The sequence below is a fragment of the Myotis brandtii genome, unplaced genomic scaffold (assembly GCF_000412655.1).
Source record: "Myotis brandtii unplaced genomic scaffold, ASM41265v1 scaffold806, whole genome shotgun sequence".
In the NCBI taxonomy this organism is placed as follows: Eukaryota; Metazoa; Chordata; class Mammalia; order Chiroptera; family Vespertilionidae; genus Myotis; species Myotis brandtii.
Window position 1 is genome coordinate 2,464,302 of NW_005371249.1, and position 20,608 is coordinate 2,484,909.

General features: G+C 47.9%; 1 protein-coding gene across 8 annotated transcripts in view; it reads right to left on the minus strand.

Moving 5' to 3' along the window:
- Positions 1 to 1,945: 1,945 nt before the first annotated feature.
- The window catches only part of PHF24 (PHD finger protein 24), a 19,260-nt gene continuing 597 nt past the window's right edge, over positions 1,946 to 20,608 (minus strand). The window contains exons 1-10 of one of the 8 annotated variants that reach the window (XM_014531529.1): positions 20,560 to 20,595; positions 19,780 to 19,991; positions 8,716 to 8,767; positions 8,386 to 8,604; positions 7,535 to 7,720; positions 5,486 to 5,564; positions 4,979 to 5,184; positions 4,471 to 4,631; positions 4,097 to 4,192; positions 1,946 to 3,771 (exon numbers count right to left, since the gene is read on the minus strand). In XM_014531529.1, coding sequence (XP_014387015.1) covers positions 3,675 to 3,771; positions 4,097 to 4,192; positions 4,471 to 4,631; positions 4,979 to 5,184; positions 5,486 to 5,564; positions 7,535 to 7,720; positions 8,386 to 8,604; positions 8,716 to 8,763 — 1,092 coding nt within the window. In that variant the 5' untranslated portion in view covers positions 8,764 to 8,767; positions 19,780 to 19,991; positions 20,560 to 20,595 and the 3' untranslated portion in view covers positions 1,946 to 3,674. Of the gene's footprint in view, positions 3,772 to 4,096; positions 4,193 to 4,470; positions 4,632 to 4,978; positions 5,185 to 5,485; positions 5,565 to 7,534; positions 7,721 to 8,385; positions 8,768 to 15,802; positions 16,333 to 19,779; positions 19,992 to 20,559 lie in introns of those variants that run through there. The other 7 variants (XM_005884014.2, XM_005884011.2, XM_014531531.1 and 4 more) reach the window with 7 other exon arrangements.

Below are 20,608 nucleotides of genomic sequence, written 5' to 3' on the forward strand. Positions count from 1 at the left end.
GTGAGGTGTCCTCTTCCCAGGCAGTTTGATTCTGTGCTTCCCATATTGGTGATAGGAATGGGGGAACCCCCAGAGTTGGCCACTCAAACAAGGCCAGGGTGACATCCCACAGGGAGCACCAGGGCCAGAAAGGCCAGTGTCAGCCCTGCAGCCCCGGTCACTCGGGCTGAGGGCAGGAAGAGGCAATGTGCTCATGGCTTTGGCTGTGGCTGTCCTCGAAGGAAGAAGAGCACTTGAGAGTGGGTCAGTACCTAGGAGTGAGGGAGCTGCTCCATCCCTGGGATCCAAAGCGATCATTGCTCAAAAGTGTAGAGCCTGGATCTGTTGGGGAAGGCTGGTCTTAGCACAGGAAGCCACGGAGCAGACCTAGAGACATCATGTGGCCATAGCTACTGTCTCAGCTGACCCTCTGTTGCTGCAGCTTCATTGTGTCATCCAGAGGTCCCTGTCTTTAAATTTGAGCATGGGGAAGAGGACGGTTGGGTGAAAAACAGGCTTAGGGCAGATGGTTTTCAGAGGAGCATATATCTAACTCCAGCTTCTCTTGGTGGGGGGAGGGGGGAGTTCTTGGGAAAAGCACTGATCTCAGTTTTGGGCTGCCAAGAAAAGACTGAAACATTTTCTCTTATCCTTATTAGAGTCAGACAGCAATTTTTGTGCTTGGCAGAATTTCAGACAGTCACAGTGATGAAAGGGCTTGAAAAGGATAGAGAATTGAGTTCACTAGGTTGATAAAAGGGCTCCATGGATTAGGACACTACAAAGGGAGATCCTGAGCAGGGGCTGGGGTGGGGCTTCTGCAACGCTGGACGGGGAGGACTATGGAACCTCTCCTTTGGTAAAACATTAGATGCCTACAGAGAAGAAGCTGGTTGCTTTTCGATGCTTTTCTGCTTCCTGGGACTCCTGTGGATGGGGGACTCTACCTTTTGCTGCGGGCAATGTCCCCTGGGCCCTCTGCAGCATACCCCTACCAAGGAAGCTTGCTGTCCTGGAATAGGGAGAGGTGATCCCAAATGGGCCCGATCCTGTGTGGAAGAGCTCTGGGGTCTGCTTTGCCAGGCCTAGGGATCCAGCTAGCCTGACCTGGCCCATGGTCTTTCACCACTCACCCATGGAAAGCTAGAAGCTGCATCTCCAGAGAGACAGGCATCCCCTTGATCTGTAAAGGTCAGGGAACAAGAGGGTAGACTTCTAGTCCCTGTGACTGATGATGAGGCAGGAGAAAAAAAGCTGTCAGTTCTCAAAGTCCAGAGCGTGTCTTTACTCAAAGTGCCCTGTCCACGAGATCCAGCAGCCCAAGGCCATTGATGTAGAAAGTGATTTGCCAGGAGAGTAAGCAGGAGGCCCTGCGCTTAATGTGCTTTAATCTTCTTAGGCCTGGCTGCTTCAGATGCAGTCCTTAGCCCGAGTCATGTGCTTTCTCTTTCTTTTCTTTCTTTTGGCTGGGCTGAATAATGACCCCTCCTACTGATCAGTCCTGAGAGTATGGGTAAGACATATTTACAAAAACCTGTGGGTTTTGGACCTGGCCAGTGTGTTCGTTCAGTGGTTAGAGCATTGGCTTGCGCAGTGAAGGGTTGTGGGTTCAATTCCCAGTCAAGGGCTCGTACCTGGGTTGCAGGTTCAATCTCTGGGCCCAGTCAGAGCGAGTTTGGGAGTCAACCAATCGATGGGTCTCTCTTACATCAATGTTTCTCTCGTTTGGGAGTCAACCAATTGATGGGTCTCTCTTACATCAATGTTTCTCTCTCCCCCACTCTCTTCTACTCTAAAAATAAATGGGAAAAATATCCTTGGGTGAGGATCCTCTCTTCTACTCTAAAAATAAATGGAAAAAATATCCTTGGGTGAGGATTAACAACAACAAAAATCAATATAAAAAAAAAAGCTGTGGGTTTTGAATTTTCCAGGGTCATATACACGAATCCAGTCTCATCTTCTGTCTCATTTTAGTCCTAAATAATCCAACCCCAGAAGCTTCTCACCCTGCTTCCAGGTCAGGCAGTTTCTTCAGGAGACCATATGCCATACTCCTGGTTGTGGCTCCCCTCTTTACTCTAAGCATCTCAACACTGAGCTGTATGCTGCTGCTTTTGTAAACACCTAATTTAGTACAAATTACTTGAGCAATGGAGATATGTTAGCTTCTGCATATAGAGCCAACCCCCTCTCAAATAACTCTTGGTAGTCAGATCTGGCAGCAGCATAAACCTGCCATTAGGTTGGAAACAGAAACCTGAGCCCAAGGACCAGGGCTGACCCACAACAGGCACTGACTTGAGAACTCAGGAAGGATTGTTGGGGCTTGGAGGCCAGGCTTGGTGGCCTTGTGGCAGCCTCTTCTTGTCCCCAAAGGTCTCCCATTCTAGGCCCAGGCCTTATCCTGGTGGAGAAGAACATGCAGCAAACAGTGGGGAGAAGTAGCAACTCAGGCCGAATCTCAGTGATGGGAGAAGAGAAAACTGAGGCTTTGCTGGAATTTTATCCGCTCAAGAGAGCTGAGATGCAAATCCTCCTCTTCGGTCCAGCCTCTTATCCTCTTTGCCAGGGTGGGTGAAAGAAGTCCCTCCTCAGAGTTCCTGTGGAGCTGTTCTTTCTTGGTCTGCAAGAGGCTGGCTCTGTTCTCCACACAATGGCACACTTTCCTAGGCCTACAGTCGAGTTGAGCTGGAAGGACGGAAAAGCATGAGCCTTCGCCTCTTTTCTTCCATCCAGACCTTGTCCTCACTGGAGCTCAGGCTGCAGGTCTCCCTGGTAGCTGACTTGGGTGAAGCATCTAACACAGAGGGCTGTGACTCCTGCCATCATACTTACTCCATTCAGGCCCCCTGGGCTCTGGGCCATGAGCTCGCATCTGAAAAACAAGGGCCAGGATGGCTCACCTTGGTTTTTGACAGCTCTTCTAAAGACTTTTAAAGGACTTGAATGACCTGGCTGAGAAGTTCCTAGACTTCTGGGTCCCTGGGAGGGACTGCCTCCCCCTTTTCTAATTAGGACTCCACAGACTCGTTACCTTCTCTGTTACCAGGAATTGGGATTTAAGTAAATCATGTGCTGAAGTGCAGTGGTGGTTTTTAACCATTTCCCACCCCAACACCCCTGAGGGACATAGCACACACCTACTAGAACAGTGGCTCAGCACAGGAGGGATTTTCAATGGGGGAAAGGGAACCTGTCAGCATCTCCAGGACAGCATGTGGGTCTGATATGCCCCTTATTAAGAATCGCTTGGCCAGTGTCTTATCTAATGGAATTGGAACTGGCCAATAGAATGGGGTGAGTCAAGACCCGTCATCTATACCAGTGGCTTCACAAAGGAACTTTGGTCCTTTTAAACCAAAAGAAACAGGTCTCTGAAGGCATGGGCTGCAAGGGGTGAGTGTGCAGGCATATACATGTGCAGTGGTGGGTCCAGTCTACCATGTGGAGGTGGGTGTGTGTGTCCAGGACTGGGTGCTGCCACAGCTCCCAGGGCTTCTCCCTGTGGCAGTGCGTTTACTGCCTCTGTTGTGAGGGGAATGGTGATTTCTGTGCCATAAAGCTTGGTGAAAAACTGAGATGCTGGCAGTGCTCCATCCTCCTAAGCCTCAGTACCAGAGGTTGGTGGGGGAGAGGGAGAAGGGAAAAGGAGAGAACGCCACTGTCCCAGAATTCAGCTTCTCTGCTCCATGCTATCCTGGGGGTTTCAGGTGAATGGCTGCGCTGTTTGGGCGGGCAGCCAAGATGTAGATGACATTCTCCCGCAGGAAGGTAGGCCAGTCCACAGATCTAGAATAGAATCAAAGGGCAGGTTTGTGAGGCTGTTGCAGAGCCCGGAGGCTCATGTGACCTGATCCCAGTGTCAGTGCGGCTTGAGTTGGACAAAACTCCGGGAGCCCTGGATTGTGCCTGACACGGTTATGGCCAACTGTGCTTCCAAGCTGACAGACCAGCTGGCAGGCCCTAAGGATCTGTGGTCAAATGCGCACTCCTGGAGCCTGGTTTCTGGGGTGGGTACTTGCTGTTTAGGGGTGACAATGGGTAATGCCCTCTCTTACTTGTGTGTGTTGGGTGGTTGGGGGAGCACACAGCCAGTTGAGGAGATCCCACTCACCTGGATTCACGCTCTGTGGGCATCAGGGCCTTGTCCTGACTCTTGCTGCTGCTGCTGGCTGGGCTGCTGTCTGCTATGGGACCCACATGGCTGATGCTGTTGGGCATAAGGGCACTGGAGTGAAAAGCCTGGCCCCTCCCAAACTCTGGTGAACCCATGTGCACGTCCTGGCTTTCTGATATGGGACAACAGTTTGGAGTAGAGACGGCCCCATGCCTTGGCCAGTAGGGGTCACTGTCCTCTGTCTAATGCACAGGAGGATCCTCTCCTGGCAGTTGGCAGGCGAAGCCGGGAGGTACATTTCCTATTCATGGCCACTTGGGTGGGAAAGGAGGAGGGTATGTAGTGGGGGCAGGGAGTGGTAGGGAGCGGACCTGACGCTGGAGGAAGGAGCCTCTGGGAGGTGTTTGTGGAACCAGGAGTGCCGTGCACGGTGGCACTCTGCCTCACTGATGGCGCTCCCACTGCCCCAGGCCAGGAAGGTGGCCCGGGCTCGCTCCCGCTCCTTGACTGTCAGAAGCCTTAACAGAGAGTTCTGAGGAAGAAGAGACAAGTTAAGATCTTGGAGGTAAAAATATTTTGTAAACTGTCAAGCCACAGAGAATTTTACCTCCATTACCACCTCTGCAAACCTCCCTTTGCGGCAGCCCAGAGCCTTTCTGGTGACACCAACATTCACAGTGGGGTCCAGTGCAGATCAGTCTTCCTTGGGCAGTTTCCTCGGCCTAGGCACTGGGTCACCTGCCACTGGATGGAACCTGAGCCCTTTTCTGGTACTGGTCCCTACTCAGAGAGTACCCAGTGTTCCCCCAACCTGCCCAGCATGCTTCCAGGTGTCTGTCACCCAGTATCCCATAGACATTCACCTCAGCTGGCCCTTACCTGGGGACGCAATTGCTGCAGAAGTAGGAGGGACTCATGGGACAAGAAGTCAGGCCACTCTATGTGTCCTCGATGTTCAGGGTCCAGGGCTGCAAACTGGCGGGCTGCCTGCTCCTCTTGCTCCTCACTTAAAGCCCTGTTACTGTCCCCCCGCTTTGCTGCTTGGTGGCGGTAGCGCAGGAAGTCCTCCCGCGTCAGAGAGCAATCTATGGGGAGGCACCACATGCTAGCCATGCCCACTCCTTCCTCATCCTATGGGGCACCTCCATGCACCTCTAGGGTACCCTCCAGAGCCCCTATATCCACAGCTCTTGTAGAATCTTTATCTCCCATCACTAGAATGACTCAGGCTGTGGCCGGGTGTGGGTGCCCCTGCTGGCCAACAGCTTGGGAACAGGGACCTATTTACCCCTTAACCCCCAAATTCCACGATATTCCTTTCATCCTGGAAAGTATGATGGAGAAATCAGCCCAGCCCCTCCATCCAGCAGCACCATCCGGCCTTACCAGGGATGACTTTACACTGCTGAAAGGCCTCTGTGAGGCTATACATCTCCTCCTCAGTTAGCAGCAAGTTGAGATTGTTCTGAGAAAAAAGAAAAAGAAGAGCTGAGTCAGTGGCCACATAGGCCAGTAAGAAAGAAAGGCCAAAGATCCAGAGAAATGGAAACAGTATTTCAACTGGAAGGCAATCGTGAGATCATGTAAACCTAGTCTCTCATTCACAATCAAGGAGAAAGGGGAAAGGGCTTGCTTAGAGTTGCTCAACTGTGGGGCAGGGTCTTCCCCAGAACCAGGTATCCTGACTCCAGACCTGAGTCCCTTTTACTAAAACAGTTATTTAAAATTATTTTCTGAGGCACTTTGGAAGTGCCTTAGGAAGCTGTGGCAAGCGAGAACGTGGACTAGAAAGTGGAGTTGTGAATCCCTGGGCCCATCCACCAGAGAAGCTCCATCTTTATCCATTTTAGGGAACTGGCTTCTGTGTTAGATGGTGCTCAAGAGTATTTTAGCTTAAAATAATGTTAACTGTAACTCTGCTCCTAATGGGTTGTATCACTCCAAAGTGGTTTTGAAAGAGATGCCATTATGATAAAGTTCCTAGAATCAAATGAGGTTTTTTTTTGTGGTGCCATAGAAGTTTTAATTCCAAAAGAGCACTGATGTGTTATTTTGTTAACATTCATTTACAGTATCACAGTCTTTAAAATATCAAAGATTCTTTCTAGTAGGTTATTTCCCTCCTCCCCTAAAATACCAGCAAAGAATAGGAAGCAGACATTTCATGAATATTCATTTGTGCATTTCATAAAGAACTCAAACCATTCTTTCAGTAAACACTTATTGAGAACGTTGTATATGCTGGGCACAGTGGTGTGTAACACTGTGAGATGTGCACTAAGGCTGGAGTGTAGCGTATGTGTGTGGGGAGAGCAGGAAGGAATGATAAAAGGGAGGGGAGGTAGGCAGAAGCCTGGCTATGATACCTCAAATACCCTTTATTGAACCCCTCAAATTGGGCCTTTATTCTGAGCGCAAAGGGGAGTCACTGAAGGGTTTTGAAGTGTGGAGTGCCACTGTGAAATTTTTGACTGCTGTGTGGAAAATGGATTAGAGGGGCAAAGCCTGGAGGCATGGAGAGCAGTTAGGTGGCTGTATATAGTATAGATGAGCGGCTAAACTAAAGCATGAGAATGGAGAGAGTTGAGAGGTATTAGGAAGTTGGATCAATAGGACCTGTTGACCTACTAGATGTGAGGAATGAGAGAGAGAAATAAGTTGGGATTGGTAACTGGGAGGTAGGGTGAAGTGGTATTCACAGAGATAAGAAATGGAAGGAGAACAGGTTTTAGGAGAAAGATAAGTTCATTTGGGGGCATGTTGAATATGAAGTACATGTAAAGCATAGAGGTGACTATAAGTCCAAGAGACAGAGAAAATTTAGTTTTGGACACACAGATTTGAGAATCATTAGTGTTTAGATCAGCGGTTCTCAACCTGTGGGTCGCGACCCTTTGGGGGTTGAACGACCCTTTCACAGGGGTTGCCTAAGACCATCGGAAAACACATATATAATTACATATTGTTTTTGTGATTAATCACTATGCTTTAATTATGTTCAATTTGTAACAATGAAAATACATCCTGCATATCAGATATTTACATTACGATTCATAACAGTAGCAAAATTACAGTTATGAAGTAGCAACGAAAATAATTTTATGGTTGGGGGTCACCACAACATGAGGAACTGTATTAAAGGGTCGCGGCATTAGGAAGGTTGAGAACCACTGGTTTAGATGGTGGCTAGAGGAGGCCAGGGATGTTGCTAAAAATCCTACAATGCACACAGCTCCCACAACAAAGAATTATTGTGCATAAATCTCAGCAGCACTGAAGTAGAGAAATCCTGTCCTAGCTCTAGGACCCTTATATCTACAATTGGGACACTCTTTAGGTCACTGCCTAGAAACCGGTGTTCTAAGACTGGGCCTCCAGAAAAAGCGCCATGTCCTTGAGGTGCAGCAGCCCACGGCCCCTGCAGTCCAGGCTCACACAGTAGTGGCAGCTCCAGCCTGTTTCCGTGTGTGCCATCTCGGTCACCTCTGCTGCACCGTCTCCTTGGATGTAGCCCATGCGACGCAGGCAGCCATCATGAAAAACCCTGGTGCAGACCCTGCATGGGAAGAGGCTCTCGGCCGTCCAGACCTCACAGACATCACACATCTCATCATTGACGACCTGGGGAAAGATGGCAGGAATGAACGGGGATGTGCAGCAAGATCCTCCGGCCACCAAGCGCAGAGCTACCCATATAGGGCTGAGTCTCCCTGGAGCAGCCTAGAGAAACAGCTCCAACTGGAGGCAGTGTTAAGGCAGTATTTCTCATCTTGTCTCTGGAAGACAAGAACCAGCAGGCTCTTCCAGCTGCTCAGGCCTGTGTGACCATGTTTCTCAACAGGAATGCTACTACCATTTTTGGAAAGAATAATCTGTGGTGAGAGATTGTCCCAGGCATTGCAGGACACTTAGCATCCTGATTTTCTTGGCACCAAATACCAGTAGCAACTCCCACAGTTACTGTGACCTCCCCAAACTCTCCCCACCCCACTAATTTCCAAATGCTCCCTACACGGGGTAGTACTATCCCTAAGGTGGGAAGGCTGGCAGAAGACCTGCCATGGTATCAGTCCTTGTCACCTACTGCCTCAAGTCTTTCACTAAGACTAATCCAGAATGTAACTTAACAATTTTATTCTTATGGAAGAAACTCAAAGATTGTTCTAGAGTGAGCGCCATCTTTCTGGTTTTGAGTCTCACTTTAACCATACTCAGGCCTCCCTGTCCTGCTTCCTGATCCTCAGAAGGTCTAAAACTTGGCGAATCTTCCCTAACTGGACACTCACAGGCTCTCTGGGTTCCAAGCTGATATCTGGAGGCTTGTCATCATCCAGCTTCCGGGTTGGGCGGATGAAGGCAGGAGGGGTAAAACGATTGTTCCTGTCAAACTCCTCAGGTTCCACTCCACGCCCATCTCGGAGCCTCTCCCAGGCTGCACGGTTGATGCTGCTCTCTTCTTGGAGCACGGAGGTGCTTGCCTCTGCTTCTTTCTCCTCCTGCACCTCCTGGACAGAGCCCTCTACAGTGTCATGGTGGGACCCTGGAAGCTCACCTGTACGTTGGTTGGAAGGCCTGTCCCGCAGCCCATCCTTGAAAGCAGACACGGCCAGGCTCACCTTCTGCACCTGCTCCACTGTCTGCCGCTTGGACATCAACACCCCCATGGCTCTGTGAGCAAAAAGCAGAGGGGCCCGGACTCAGCTAATGGCTGACCATGTTGAGCCAATCAGTTTCAAGCATTTACCTAAGTGGCAAATGTTATTAAATAGTCTCTCTCTCTCTCTCTCTCTCTCTCTCTTAGAGAGAGAGTGGAAGGGAGGGAAGGAGAGAAACATTGATGTGAGAGACATATCAATTTGTTGCCTCCTGCACGTGCCCAGACTGGGTGGGATTAGACCTGCAACCCAGGTACGCGCTCTTGACCGGGAATTGAACCTGTGACCCTTAGTATGTGGACTGATGTTCTAACCACTGTGAAACACAGGCCAGTGCAGTTTCTTTTTTTAAAAAAACTCAGTAGTGGTGGGGTGGAAAGAGCAATTGTTAAGGAGTAGGAAGACCTTGGTTCTACTTCTGACTGGTCTTGTGACTTAGTTTTTTCCCCCCATCTGTGAAATGAGACTCTCTGCTCACTGTACTTCATAGGGCTGTCATGAAGATAACATTAGTTCATGGGCTTACCTGTGCTTAGTAGACTAGGAAGCACGATGGTATTTCTATCATCCTTCCTGTCCCAAAGCCAATTAGGTTCAGGGATCCCAGGCCTCTGCTACTTTGAGGTAGTTGGAGACCTCAGAGCCCAAGTCTCTCTTCTGCCCCACAAGATGACCCAAGGCTTAATGTAAGACTACAGCAACATATTTCAGCCTTCTGATTTAAGGGAAGCTCCTCCAGTAAGAGCTGTGCACAACCCATCCAGGGATAATCCACATCAAATGCCTACTTTTTGAGTCAGAGTGAATGAACTCCTATTTCCAGAGGATTCCTGAACAGGTAGTCAGGAAACGCTACCATGTGGTCAAAGTCACAAACTCTCCTTTGCCCCCTAATTAATAGCTGTGCTTCTTTAGGGGTCTGTTTATCTCTTAGGCCACCCAACAACTGGCCCATGACAAGCTCTAAGGTGCTTCTCACATTTGTGAGGCTTCATTCATGTCACTCCCACATTTTTCTGCTTTGATTTTTCTGAACCTTTCAAGAAAGGTCCATATCCTTTACAGGTTAAAAAGTAACGTCATCCCTGCTCTTCCTCCGCAGAGCATGGCATTGGAAAGTGAGGGCACATTACAAAGCTGTTTGCTATTTCCCAGCCTGAGGGGCCTTAGCGGATTCAGCGGGGGGAATGCTTGTTCTACGTAAAGTGGAGCAGGGTCCATTTTAGCCTCGCTCTCTATCCATTATAATCAAGGCTTATTGAACAGTACTTTGTGCAAGGCACTAACCACTCATCACAGGAAATAGAAGACAGGAGAAGTCTTACCACTCAAGCTACTTAATATCAAAACTCAAAGAAGAATAAGACAAAGTGCTGAAGTGCTTAAACGAAGGTGAGACCACACTACTGGGAGCCAGCGTGGATCCTGAAGGACGGGTCAGAAGTTACCCTCTGTTTGTTTGTGGGAAAAGGTGACAGAGGGTAGGAGAAAAGCTTAGGGCCAATTAGAAGGCTATTATAATAGTACAGGCAAGATGTAGAGGGTTTAAACGGAAATGATGGCAGCAGCAATGATGATGACTAAGTGTATTTGATACCATGTAAATAGAATTGGAGAAACTTAGGAATAAAGTAATTGATTGGTCAAGGGTAAAGAGAGAGAGGGCAGTTTTATATTTACTTCCCAGCTTTATTGAGATATAAGTGACATATAACATTGTGTAAGTTTAGGGTGTACAATGTGATCATTTTATTTATATATATGTGTGTGTATATATATGTATGTGTGTGTGTGTGTGTGTGTGAATATAGTGAAATAACTCATAAGGTTAGTTAACACATGAGCACAGGGGTGGGTCTTGGCCCATCCTCCAAGCCCCTGCCCAGCCCCTCCTGCTATGGCCCCTGGTCCCCTGTATGCCGGCAGCCTTGTTCCTGCCTCCGCTCCCATGTGCTGACAGCGCGGGCCGCTCGCACCGCTGAAGGCGCAGAGCGATTGGGGCCAGCGCCAGCAGCGGGTGTGAGCGGGCCGGCACTGTCAGTGGGTGCAAGTGGCCGCTGCTGCCCCAATCGCCCTTCAGGAGCAGGGGGAGGTGGAGAAGCCTTCAGGGACGATCAGGGCTGGCAGCCGCTGCTTGCACCCGCTGATGGCACCCAGTGAGCAGGGCTGGTGCTGGGCATCAGCAGCCGGTGCGTGTGGGGCCAGCGCTGGCAGCAGGCGCAAGCACCAAGCGGGACTGTGGCGTGTGGGAGCAAAGAATTTTCAGGAACCACCAGAGGCTCACCCCGATGACAGCGACCGGCGCCCCGCCTTGGTCTGGTGCCCTCGCTCACCTGCTCCACCATCCCGCCATGGCCAACGCCCGCCATGTTTTGTGCACACCCCCTGGTGGTCAGCACACATCATAGCTACCAGTTGTTCGGTTGTTCCGCCGTTTGGTTTATTTGCATATTAGCCTTTTATTATATAGGATTGTGAAGTTTTACTATAATAATGTTACTTAGCACATCTTTTACCTCACATAATTATTATATTGTTGTTATGGTGAGAACATTAAAGTTGAACTCTTACTGCAACTTTCAAGTATATAATACAACATTGTTAACTAAAGTCATCATGCTGTACCTTAGATCCTGGAACTTACTCATCTTGTAACTGAATGTTTCTACCCTTTAGCCAGCATCTCCCCATTTCTCCGATCCTCCAGTCCCTGGTAACCATCTGTTTCTATGAGTTCAATGTCTTTTGATTCCACATATAAGTGAGACTATACAGTATTTCATTCAGTCTTTCTCTGTCTGACTTATTTTTTAAAATAATTTTTATTGAATTTATTGGGGCGACATTGGTTAATAAAATTATATAGGTTTCAAGTGTACAATTCTTTAAAAATGTGACCTAACGAGGGTATCCAGCCAGGGTGGGGTTGGGGGTTGGGGTGGAGAGGAAGGCACATGTGTATGTTAGAGCTTTTGTGGAGGCTATGGACCTAGGGGATTCTTGAAGAGGAAGGGCCTATGTTCCCCCTCACAAGCACAGCTGTGCTCTATAGTTAGGTGGGAAAGCAAGTCCCAACAGGCAGTGATCAGAGCAGGAACAGGCACGCCACACCAAGAGGGACAATGCAAAATGACACGCACCTTCACTGCGGACCTTCCTCATGATCAATTACTATTTCCAAGGCCACAATATTTTCCTCAGAAACCTTTTGTGGTATGTTTTTCAAAATTTTTAACTGTGACCCATAGCAAGAAATATAGTTTATGATGTGACCCTGTACACACAGTTATAAACAAATGTTCATAGATCTGAAACTGAACCCAAACTTTTGTGAAACAATCCTACTTTTACTATACGTGCTGTTCTCTGAGATTTTCTATCTCCTCTATTCTATTTCATTAAAAATAACCCTGATAGTGACTCTAAAATGATTTCATGACTTGCTAATGGGTCTGGACTTGCAATTTGAAAAAACACAGCCTTAGGATCATTTTACATTTTTGATTAGAGAACTACACTTTTGTTGTTGTTAATCCTCACCCGAGGATACTTTTTTCATTGTTTTTAGAGAGAGTAGAAGGGAGGGAGGGAGGGAGAGAGAGAGAGAGAGAGAGAGAGAATGTGAGGGAGACACACTGATTGGTTGCCTCCCACACGTGCCCCAGCTGGGGTCGAGGATCAAACCTGCAACCCAGGTACATGCCCTTGGCCAGGAATTGAACCCGCAGCCCTGTCGTCGCGGGCCGATGCTCCAACTACTGAGAAACACCAGCCAGGGCTACACATTTGTCTTTTGATTTAAAGATGGTTACCTATAAAAGACAAGGACAACATTGTGGGGTATAAGGTAACTTTCCCCTTGGCTAAAGTGATATAAGAACAGAATTCTCAAGCTTGTCTTAAGAATCTATGTGGTTAGGAGGTCTAGCTGAGGTGGACAGCTACTAATATTACTCTTTGAAGAAAACCCTACTCTATGAAAGGCTGATCTTCTGCCCTTTAGACATATTTAAAATAATGTTTATTAGGGAATTGTTTACAGTTATTTAAAGGTGGAAACAACCTCAACAGGAATGCAGTCTAGAGCAATAATTCTTAAGTGGTGAACTGGGCAGGTGGGAGGTGTCTATAAGAAACTCCCGGTTCCCTGGCCAGTGTGACTCAGCTGGTTGAGCATCCTCCTGTGAACTGAAAGGTTGTTGGTTTGATTCCTGGTCAGGGCAAATGCCAGATTGCAGGTTCGGTCCCTGGTTGTGGGAGGCAACTGATCTATGTTTCTCTCTCATCTCTCTCTCTATCTCCCCCCCCTTCATCTCTCTCTAAAATCAATAAAAACATTAAAAAAAAAATAAAGAAACTGCCAGAGGAGGGGGTTAAATGAGTGAATTGAAAAGCACATCAATTATAATATGTGTTTGGAAAACAAATATTAAAAGCCATTACCCCCCTTCTTTTGAAACATGCTCTGTAATACAGCGGATATTTACAGTATCTTCTTGGCTGTTGGGGATATATAGAAGGTACTAGCTCCCTAAATAGTTTGGGAAGCCCCTGCCAGAAGTTGTATCAGAAGTTCAGGGAGCAGTCATCACATTTATGTTTATCAGCAAGAAGACATGGGTTGGGAAAAAAAGTTCAAAAAACACTTATTTGGAGACCTGGAATAACCATATACAATTCACTTTTCCAAGACTGATTCAGTGGAGGAAAATCAATGGTATGCTTTTGGTTCTTACTGGCTTTTTCAGATAATGTGTAATAAGAGTTCTGAACAAAGACCAGCCAATTAGAAGGGTTACTCTGAAAGTGAACTGACTTATTAATAGTGTATCAGCAAACTAACCACAGATATCCCCCAACACAATGTGATCTTGCTACAATCATTATTCTCTGTCAGGATAATGCAAATCACTATTAAGACATCTCAGTTGTTTATCATGATATTGCAATGATGTTGGGTTTATCCTTAAAGTAATTTCAATGAAGACTGAAGATGACATCCACCAGCTAAACTAACAAACATAAACACAAATAAAAAAGGACTTTCTAGTCCTGACCACAGGATCTTGGAGTACTGCTCTTCATTTTACCTGAGACGGTTCGATTTTCTAGGCCCATAATGCAGATAATACAGAGCAGAACCATTAAAAAGAAACCATCAAAATCCAAACAAGATACCAAGTCATTTGAATGGACATGGCTTTAATTTTGATATAAATTGTGAGGACACAACAAAATTAGGCTTCAAAACTGAGGCTATAATCCTTAATGCTTAACGGAGAGGCTCAAACCTGTATACAAAAGACACCTTGACTAACAGCAAAAATGTGCTGAAATATTCACGATGTGTACCATCAGTGTTTGAGAAATTGACAACATCAGGTCTAATTTCCAGAGAAACAAGTGGTAGTGATTAGCGATGGTAAAAACAAATGCCTGGTGAGAAAACCCTGTCCTCTCCTGTGCTGGAAGAAACCCTAGGAAGAAGAGAGAGTTAAAAGGAAATCAAGTTACAAAGGTCCCATAAATTACACCTAATGATTACTTGTTTGGCTGGTGGGTATAATTGGGGCTTTCTGCCTCCCTAACAAGGATGAAAGGGATAAAAAGACATTGTCCTAAGAATGCTATGACTGTCAGAGAATTTGTGGTATCTAGGGAAGGCTTGGAAAAACCCTCAGGGGGCAGGAGCAGGTGGTGTGAATGGCAGAAGGATAAGAAGGCAGAAGGTAGAATAGGGCTGTCTGAATTGGAGGAAATGAAAATAGATGACAACCAGAATCTTTCTTCGGGTAAGAGAAGTCTGTCTAGATGTATTTGTCAGGCAGTGAGGCATATGTGTGCAGCTTGGAATGTGTGCGCAAGACACGCCCATTCTCGGCAGAACCCATGCTTACACCGGCAGTGGGATTATTTATAAGGGCAACGTGGAGGGGATAGGAGGAGGAGGGGCTGCTCCACAGCCAGAGCTGGTAGAGAAATAGGAAGGCCATAAAGATTCATAGCTGTGATGAGCCTGGGGCACAGCCTTCCTACTGGGCAGGAGTCTCCACGCTTGGCATGCGGCTTGCTCGCTTTCAGCTGATTCTTGATATGGGAATGGCAGCTGTTTGGAAAAGGCTCAAAAGCAACTAAAAGTGATTGCTTGGATGGTTATGAGGGCTTCCCTAGGCAGGAGCAAGACAAAGAAAACCTCTGAGTTGAGGGACAGGAAAACCAACAGAGTGGGTTGCGCAGGTGGGAAAAGGAATCCTAGTTTTTCACTGAGACCAAGAGGGAGAAAAATCTAGATGGTTCCCCTGCTTTCCAGGGAGTGGGTGTTCTAGAAATCTTTGTTGGAGTAAATGTTGCAGAGATGACTGGGCAATGTAAGTTTATTTGAGATCATGGTATTAGCCGCCTTTTTCTTCCTCAGCGTTGGCCAGAGAGACTGATCTGGCAAAATTTTCAAAACTCAGTTCTAGAAACTGCACAGTCACCAGCTCATCTCATCTACTCTGCTTCCCCAGAGGTGAACCACCCTAACTAGTGAGTCAGGGCTACTGGGGATGAGAACAGGTAACCATACAATAGTTATGGGTAATTTCTTTGACAACAGGGTAATTTCTTTGACAAATTCCAGAATTTTGGAATTCAGTCAGTGTCTATAATCACAATGCTAAGAAAAGAGACTCATATTACCAAACTTAATGGTCCCCAGCACTGTGGCCTGGCCCACAAAGGGCAGCTGCCTAAGAGCATGTGCCGGAAGCCCTCGGCTTGGTGTGGGCTGGGTTTTGGCTGGCGACACCTAGCACCACAGCATCTGCACATAAGGTGAAAGCTTCAAGGTATCTGACAGCTGGCTCCAGGGAGCATGTGCCTGAAAGACAGCCTCAGAGAAAGCCACATACCTCACAGAGAAGATGACCAGCCACAAGGATACTGAAATACAAGCAGAACCTGGGCCTAAAAATGCAGAACGCACAGGACAGGCTTTAAACTCACTGTGGACATTAACATCTCCCTTGAGACCTTAAACAAAAACCACCAGAAAGAGTCCCCTTACCTTCTGCTGGTCTTTGAGGAAATTCAAGCCCCAAATGGTCTGGCTGTTCTCCAGTGACTAGGTGTGGCTTTAGGAATCCGGTGCCTCACGACAGTGCTCCTGCTCTACTCAGCCATGTTGTTGCTTGGCAGGAGCCTACAGACGTTTAGTTTTCATGTTTTACAGACCCTAACGGGGTCTACCTGGAACCTCCCTCCATTCACCGATGCTCAGCCAGCACAGCAGCACCGGCTTCCGTCGGCCCAGGAAGGCACGGTCATTCCAACTGCACAGGGCTGGCTCTTGAGGGGTCTCCAAGGAGAAGGGCTGAAGAATGAGCAAAGCTGCCTTCCTGCGCTCAGCTCAAGAGAATGAGATGTGAGGGAGGGCCTGTTGTTGTCTAATATTTTCTGAAAGCCCACACGGCTCTAATATACATGAGGACAAAATTATGGCATGATCTTTAGCCTCAGGGGGCCAGGGATGAGTCTTCATGAAAAGCTACAGTGCTAGCTTCCCACAGAAGCAGAGCAGCAGTTAAGGAACAGCACACCATCAGTGATTGGCTGGTGTGATTGCACTTCGCCAGCAGGGCTTTTCAGTAAGATGGAGAGGCACTCCTCGTTCTCTGCGCTGGGGCCTGAAACACCTATTCAGCCCCATTTAATGCCCTTACGACACCACAATGATCACAACCTGCTTGTTTGTGGAGTCTACAAATATTTGATGAATGCAGCCTACTATGTGCCAGGCACAAATCAAGCACTTAACTGTCGGTAGAATGACAAATGGAACCTCACTCAGCCTGAGAGTGCAGTGTATGTGTGTGTGTAGGGGGCATAAGTATGGGATTTAAAAAAAAGAGGTGTTGCTTGAGCTAAATTTTGAAATATGAGTGGGAGTTACCCCAGTGGATAAGGGAGAAAAAAAGCATTCCAGGAAGAGGTAAAAGCACATGCCAAGGCATGGAGCTATATGGGGACTCCCATCACGGCTCAGATGGTATGAAGCCAGCTGGGTGCTGAATCGTAACAGGCGAGGAAACTTGCGTTCACATAAGGAACAGCCTAAAGAAATGGTTTGAGATAGTAGGCTTAAAAGTATTTGTTTAAAAGAGTATATAAATGTCGATTTTCAGGGAGAAAAGAAACCCCAGAGAATTGGATTTTCTGAGGTCAGAAGCAGGATAGCTCTGATAAGTCCCAGGGCTGACCACCCAGCAGGAAACTCCTCTTTATAGCCTAAGAGCTGGTAAGAGGTGACTGTAGTGAATCATTGGGGCTTTTCCTTTCCCTCTGGGACACCCATAAGCCTGATTAGAAGGAAAAAAAGAAAAAGAAAAAAGAAAAGGGAAAGCAAGCAAGCCAGCCAGCCTACACCCTGTTGTTTTAGTGAGAAAACCCCAGTAAGATGAAACATTTCTCACACCAGAGGTTATGTATATAAAAGGGCTTTGTAAATGGTAACATGTTATTCAAATATAAGGTATTGTCATATTATCGTAAGAAGTCAAGAGTGTGGCCAGTTTACTCAAGGTAACGTGGGCAGGGCAATGGCAGGGGGCTAAGAATGAGCTGCCAGAGGAGGCAGAGAATGGTTGCATTTCAGTGATGCTTGGGAAAAGGCATACGCCACACTGACTCCTGTGGATACTCTGCGAAGCTGTAATTTCCCCCTCACTTTTCTTACTCTTTATAGTAAATGATGAAAGAAATGCAGACTGATTCTATGAGAACTCCTCAAGGGCAAGGAGCTCTCATTATTACCTAGCATAGTGCCTGGTAAGTAGTGCACTTAGTAAACATATGTGGTTCTCTGAGGGGATTGCTGGAAGGGAAGGAGGATGGAGGGAGAGGTTATAATGGAAAAAATAATCATGTCTCCAGCTGGACACTGATGGTCTTGGTTTCTTGGTCCAAAGCCGGTAAATAATTCCTGTCAGCACTGGTCATTAAGATTGAGGGGTGGAGTGGATAACGATGTCCCATCAGCAATGAATAAATCAATCTGGAAAGTGAGGGTGGCAGAAACCAAGAGCACTACTGGGAAAAGCATGTGGGACTGGGAGATCATAGATTCTGTAGCTATGAGAAAGGAAACGATTTGCATAAATATGATTCCCTTAGGAACAGGTATACTGAGGGGGGGGAATACAGGGAGTAGGGGAAATGGACTAGGGAAGGTCCTACGATTCATGTTTGAGGAAAAGGAAGCACTGTCAAAAAGATGGCAAATGTGGGAGGAAGAAAATTATAAGAATGTGGTCAGAGAAGATTTGGAAGATTAAAGACTGTCCAGGACATTGGTATACACCTGAGTGAGATTGGTTGAGCCATTCTCTCCCCTTGTCTTTCCCTTTGTAAAGATCTTTTTTTTTCTTTCTTTGAGATGATTAAGGCACCTGGTTACATCCTTCACACCCATTCTGGAATGATTTGGTTTGCAAGCTCATGTTGTGATTAGGGGACAGTTAGACCGTATTCTTAGGAGGTGATATCCAAGGTCCAGTGTTTGGGGAGCATCTGGAGCCATCCGGCAAATTTTCCAGGGTTATGAGTGGGTGCGATGCCAAGAGCCCTCAATGAAAAGAACAGTTTAGGAATCAAACTCAAACGACAAATCTCCGAATTGGAGCAAAGATCATATTTGCAGGTCTGCTTCTTCTGATTTCCTTTAAAAAGATATATCCCTGTTATTTTGGTGTCTTAAACTGATGAGAGGGGTTCGAACTGAAAGGGGATTATAAACAGCTCTGTAGTGGGGTGGGGAGGTGCTAAGATAAACCTTTGTCCGTTTACTCCATGGAGCTGTGCAGGAGGTGCCACACCCAGGCTTCAGGCGGCCATCAAGTTAAAAAAGAAAAGCTAACAATGGGCAAAACAGGTTGTCCTGTTTTCTCACAGGCCTGATCTCTCTCCTCACTATGTGTAACCCCGGCCCGAGGGAGCCACTTCTATTAAAGGAAGATGTCAGTAGGTTTGGGTGAGTGGAAGAAGAGAGGAAGGGGAACAGAAAAGCTCTCTCGGAATGGCTCTGTGGAGAATTCCATTGCTTAGCTTCCGCACAACTCCATTTTTTATTTTTTCATTTTTTTTGGACAAGAAACTAGTCTATCCTTGATCCCCAAATTCACACCCTTAGGATTCAGGTGGAATGAAAGCAAGACCACAGCTGAGGGGGCAAGATGAGGGTGCATTACCATGTCAGATGCAGACCCTTTGCAGTCCCCCAGACAACATTAAGCGTCCTTGGTTCTGCACCTTCCCACCCTCCTCCTCCTCATGCTGAGGCACTATGGGGCACGAGTGTCCTGAGTGGTACCTGTGGACCAGTGTCTGCTGGTGCATGTAGTTAGATGGCCACGGACAGTGGGTCATGCTTCCTAAAAATGATCCTGTCTCCCCTTCTCTCCCTCAAGGATTCTGTAGCCGGGAGGGTTGTCTCAGGACACTCCATCCTCTGAAGGGTTCCCCTAGTTCCGAGGAGCAAGTCCTGTCAGAGACCACACCCAGAGGCCTCTTCCAAACCCAATCAAGCCCAGAGCCAGCCAGAGGCATCCTCACAGTGAGGTTGCCAGTGGAGGAAGCCACACCCTGAAACCTGGAGATTCGGTGGGAATCAGTTCCCGCAGCAGTCTCACCCTCAGGGAAAATCTCCGCATCCTCTTAGTTCATCATCACACTTCCTGAGCATACACGACGGCAAAGCCCCATGCGTGGTGCCTTAATGCAACTGGTTTAAAAACATACATTCTGGTTTCTGCCTCTCCCGGATACTTTTCCCCAAATAAACTAAACACACAACAACAACAACAACAACAAAACACCACACAGATTTCATGATTCCAAGCTTTGTAACCTTGGGCAAATTGCTAAGCCGCTCTGAGTCTAAAGAGCCTAATGTTTAACAGGAGATAATTTCAAGGCTGCTGTAAGGATTATATAAGGTGCTAAACATCCCTGGTGTGGGATTGGCACCCAGGTGCTCAGGAATCCTACCTCTCCTTCCTTCCCTCCTTCAAAGGCCTTTCCTGCCAGGACCTGCCAGATGCGGTTGTTGCACCTGAGTTTACTTCTCCCTCATGGTCAACGCCAGGGATTCAAATCTCCTTCCTTTGCTTCGGAGGCCTCACTGGTCCTTCTCTTCCTCGAGCCTTGAGCTCTTACAGAAGTTCCTGCCTCCACCGAAATCCAGCTTGCAGCCAACTGGGCTACCACCAAGAACAAAAATCCTAATGAGGGGCAATGGACAAAGGCAGCAGCCCCACAAGGTCCCCACCTAGGGGCCACACCGGAGGGACACAAGTTAGGGCACATTGAGTCCGAAGGGCGGTCAAGGCCAAAGTCCTCCGGGCATATGGGCAGTTCCTCCTGGCCGGGATCCCACAGCAGGACCCTCTCCTCCCAGGCAGAGGTTCCTTCCAGACCGGTCCCCCTGGAAGTACTGGTCCTCTGTGGGGTCCACCCCCCACCGCGCAGGCTTCGGAGGCTCCCGGAGGGTCCCCCCTGTTCCCAAACGATCTTCCACTGGGGCAACTCCAGAGACTACCCATGCCCTCCCGCAGTCACACAGCCGCTCTCTGGGGACGATGCCTCGGGCCTCCGCATGGCAGCCAGCGCAGAGCGGCCCTGGGAGTCTCCATTCACCCCGGGGACGCTCCCAAAGGGTGGAGGCAGCAGAAGTCAGGTCTACCCATCCACACAGGGACCCCTGCGGGGCGGCCTCCGCACAGCACCTCAGAGTCCCCCAGGGTCCCCACCGCCCCCGACCCCGCTTACCCGGACTGTCAGGGTGCGGGACGCGGTCCGGGGTGGCGGACTACACCGC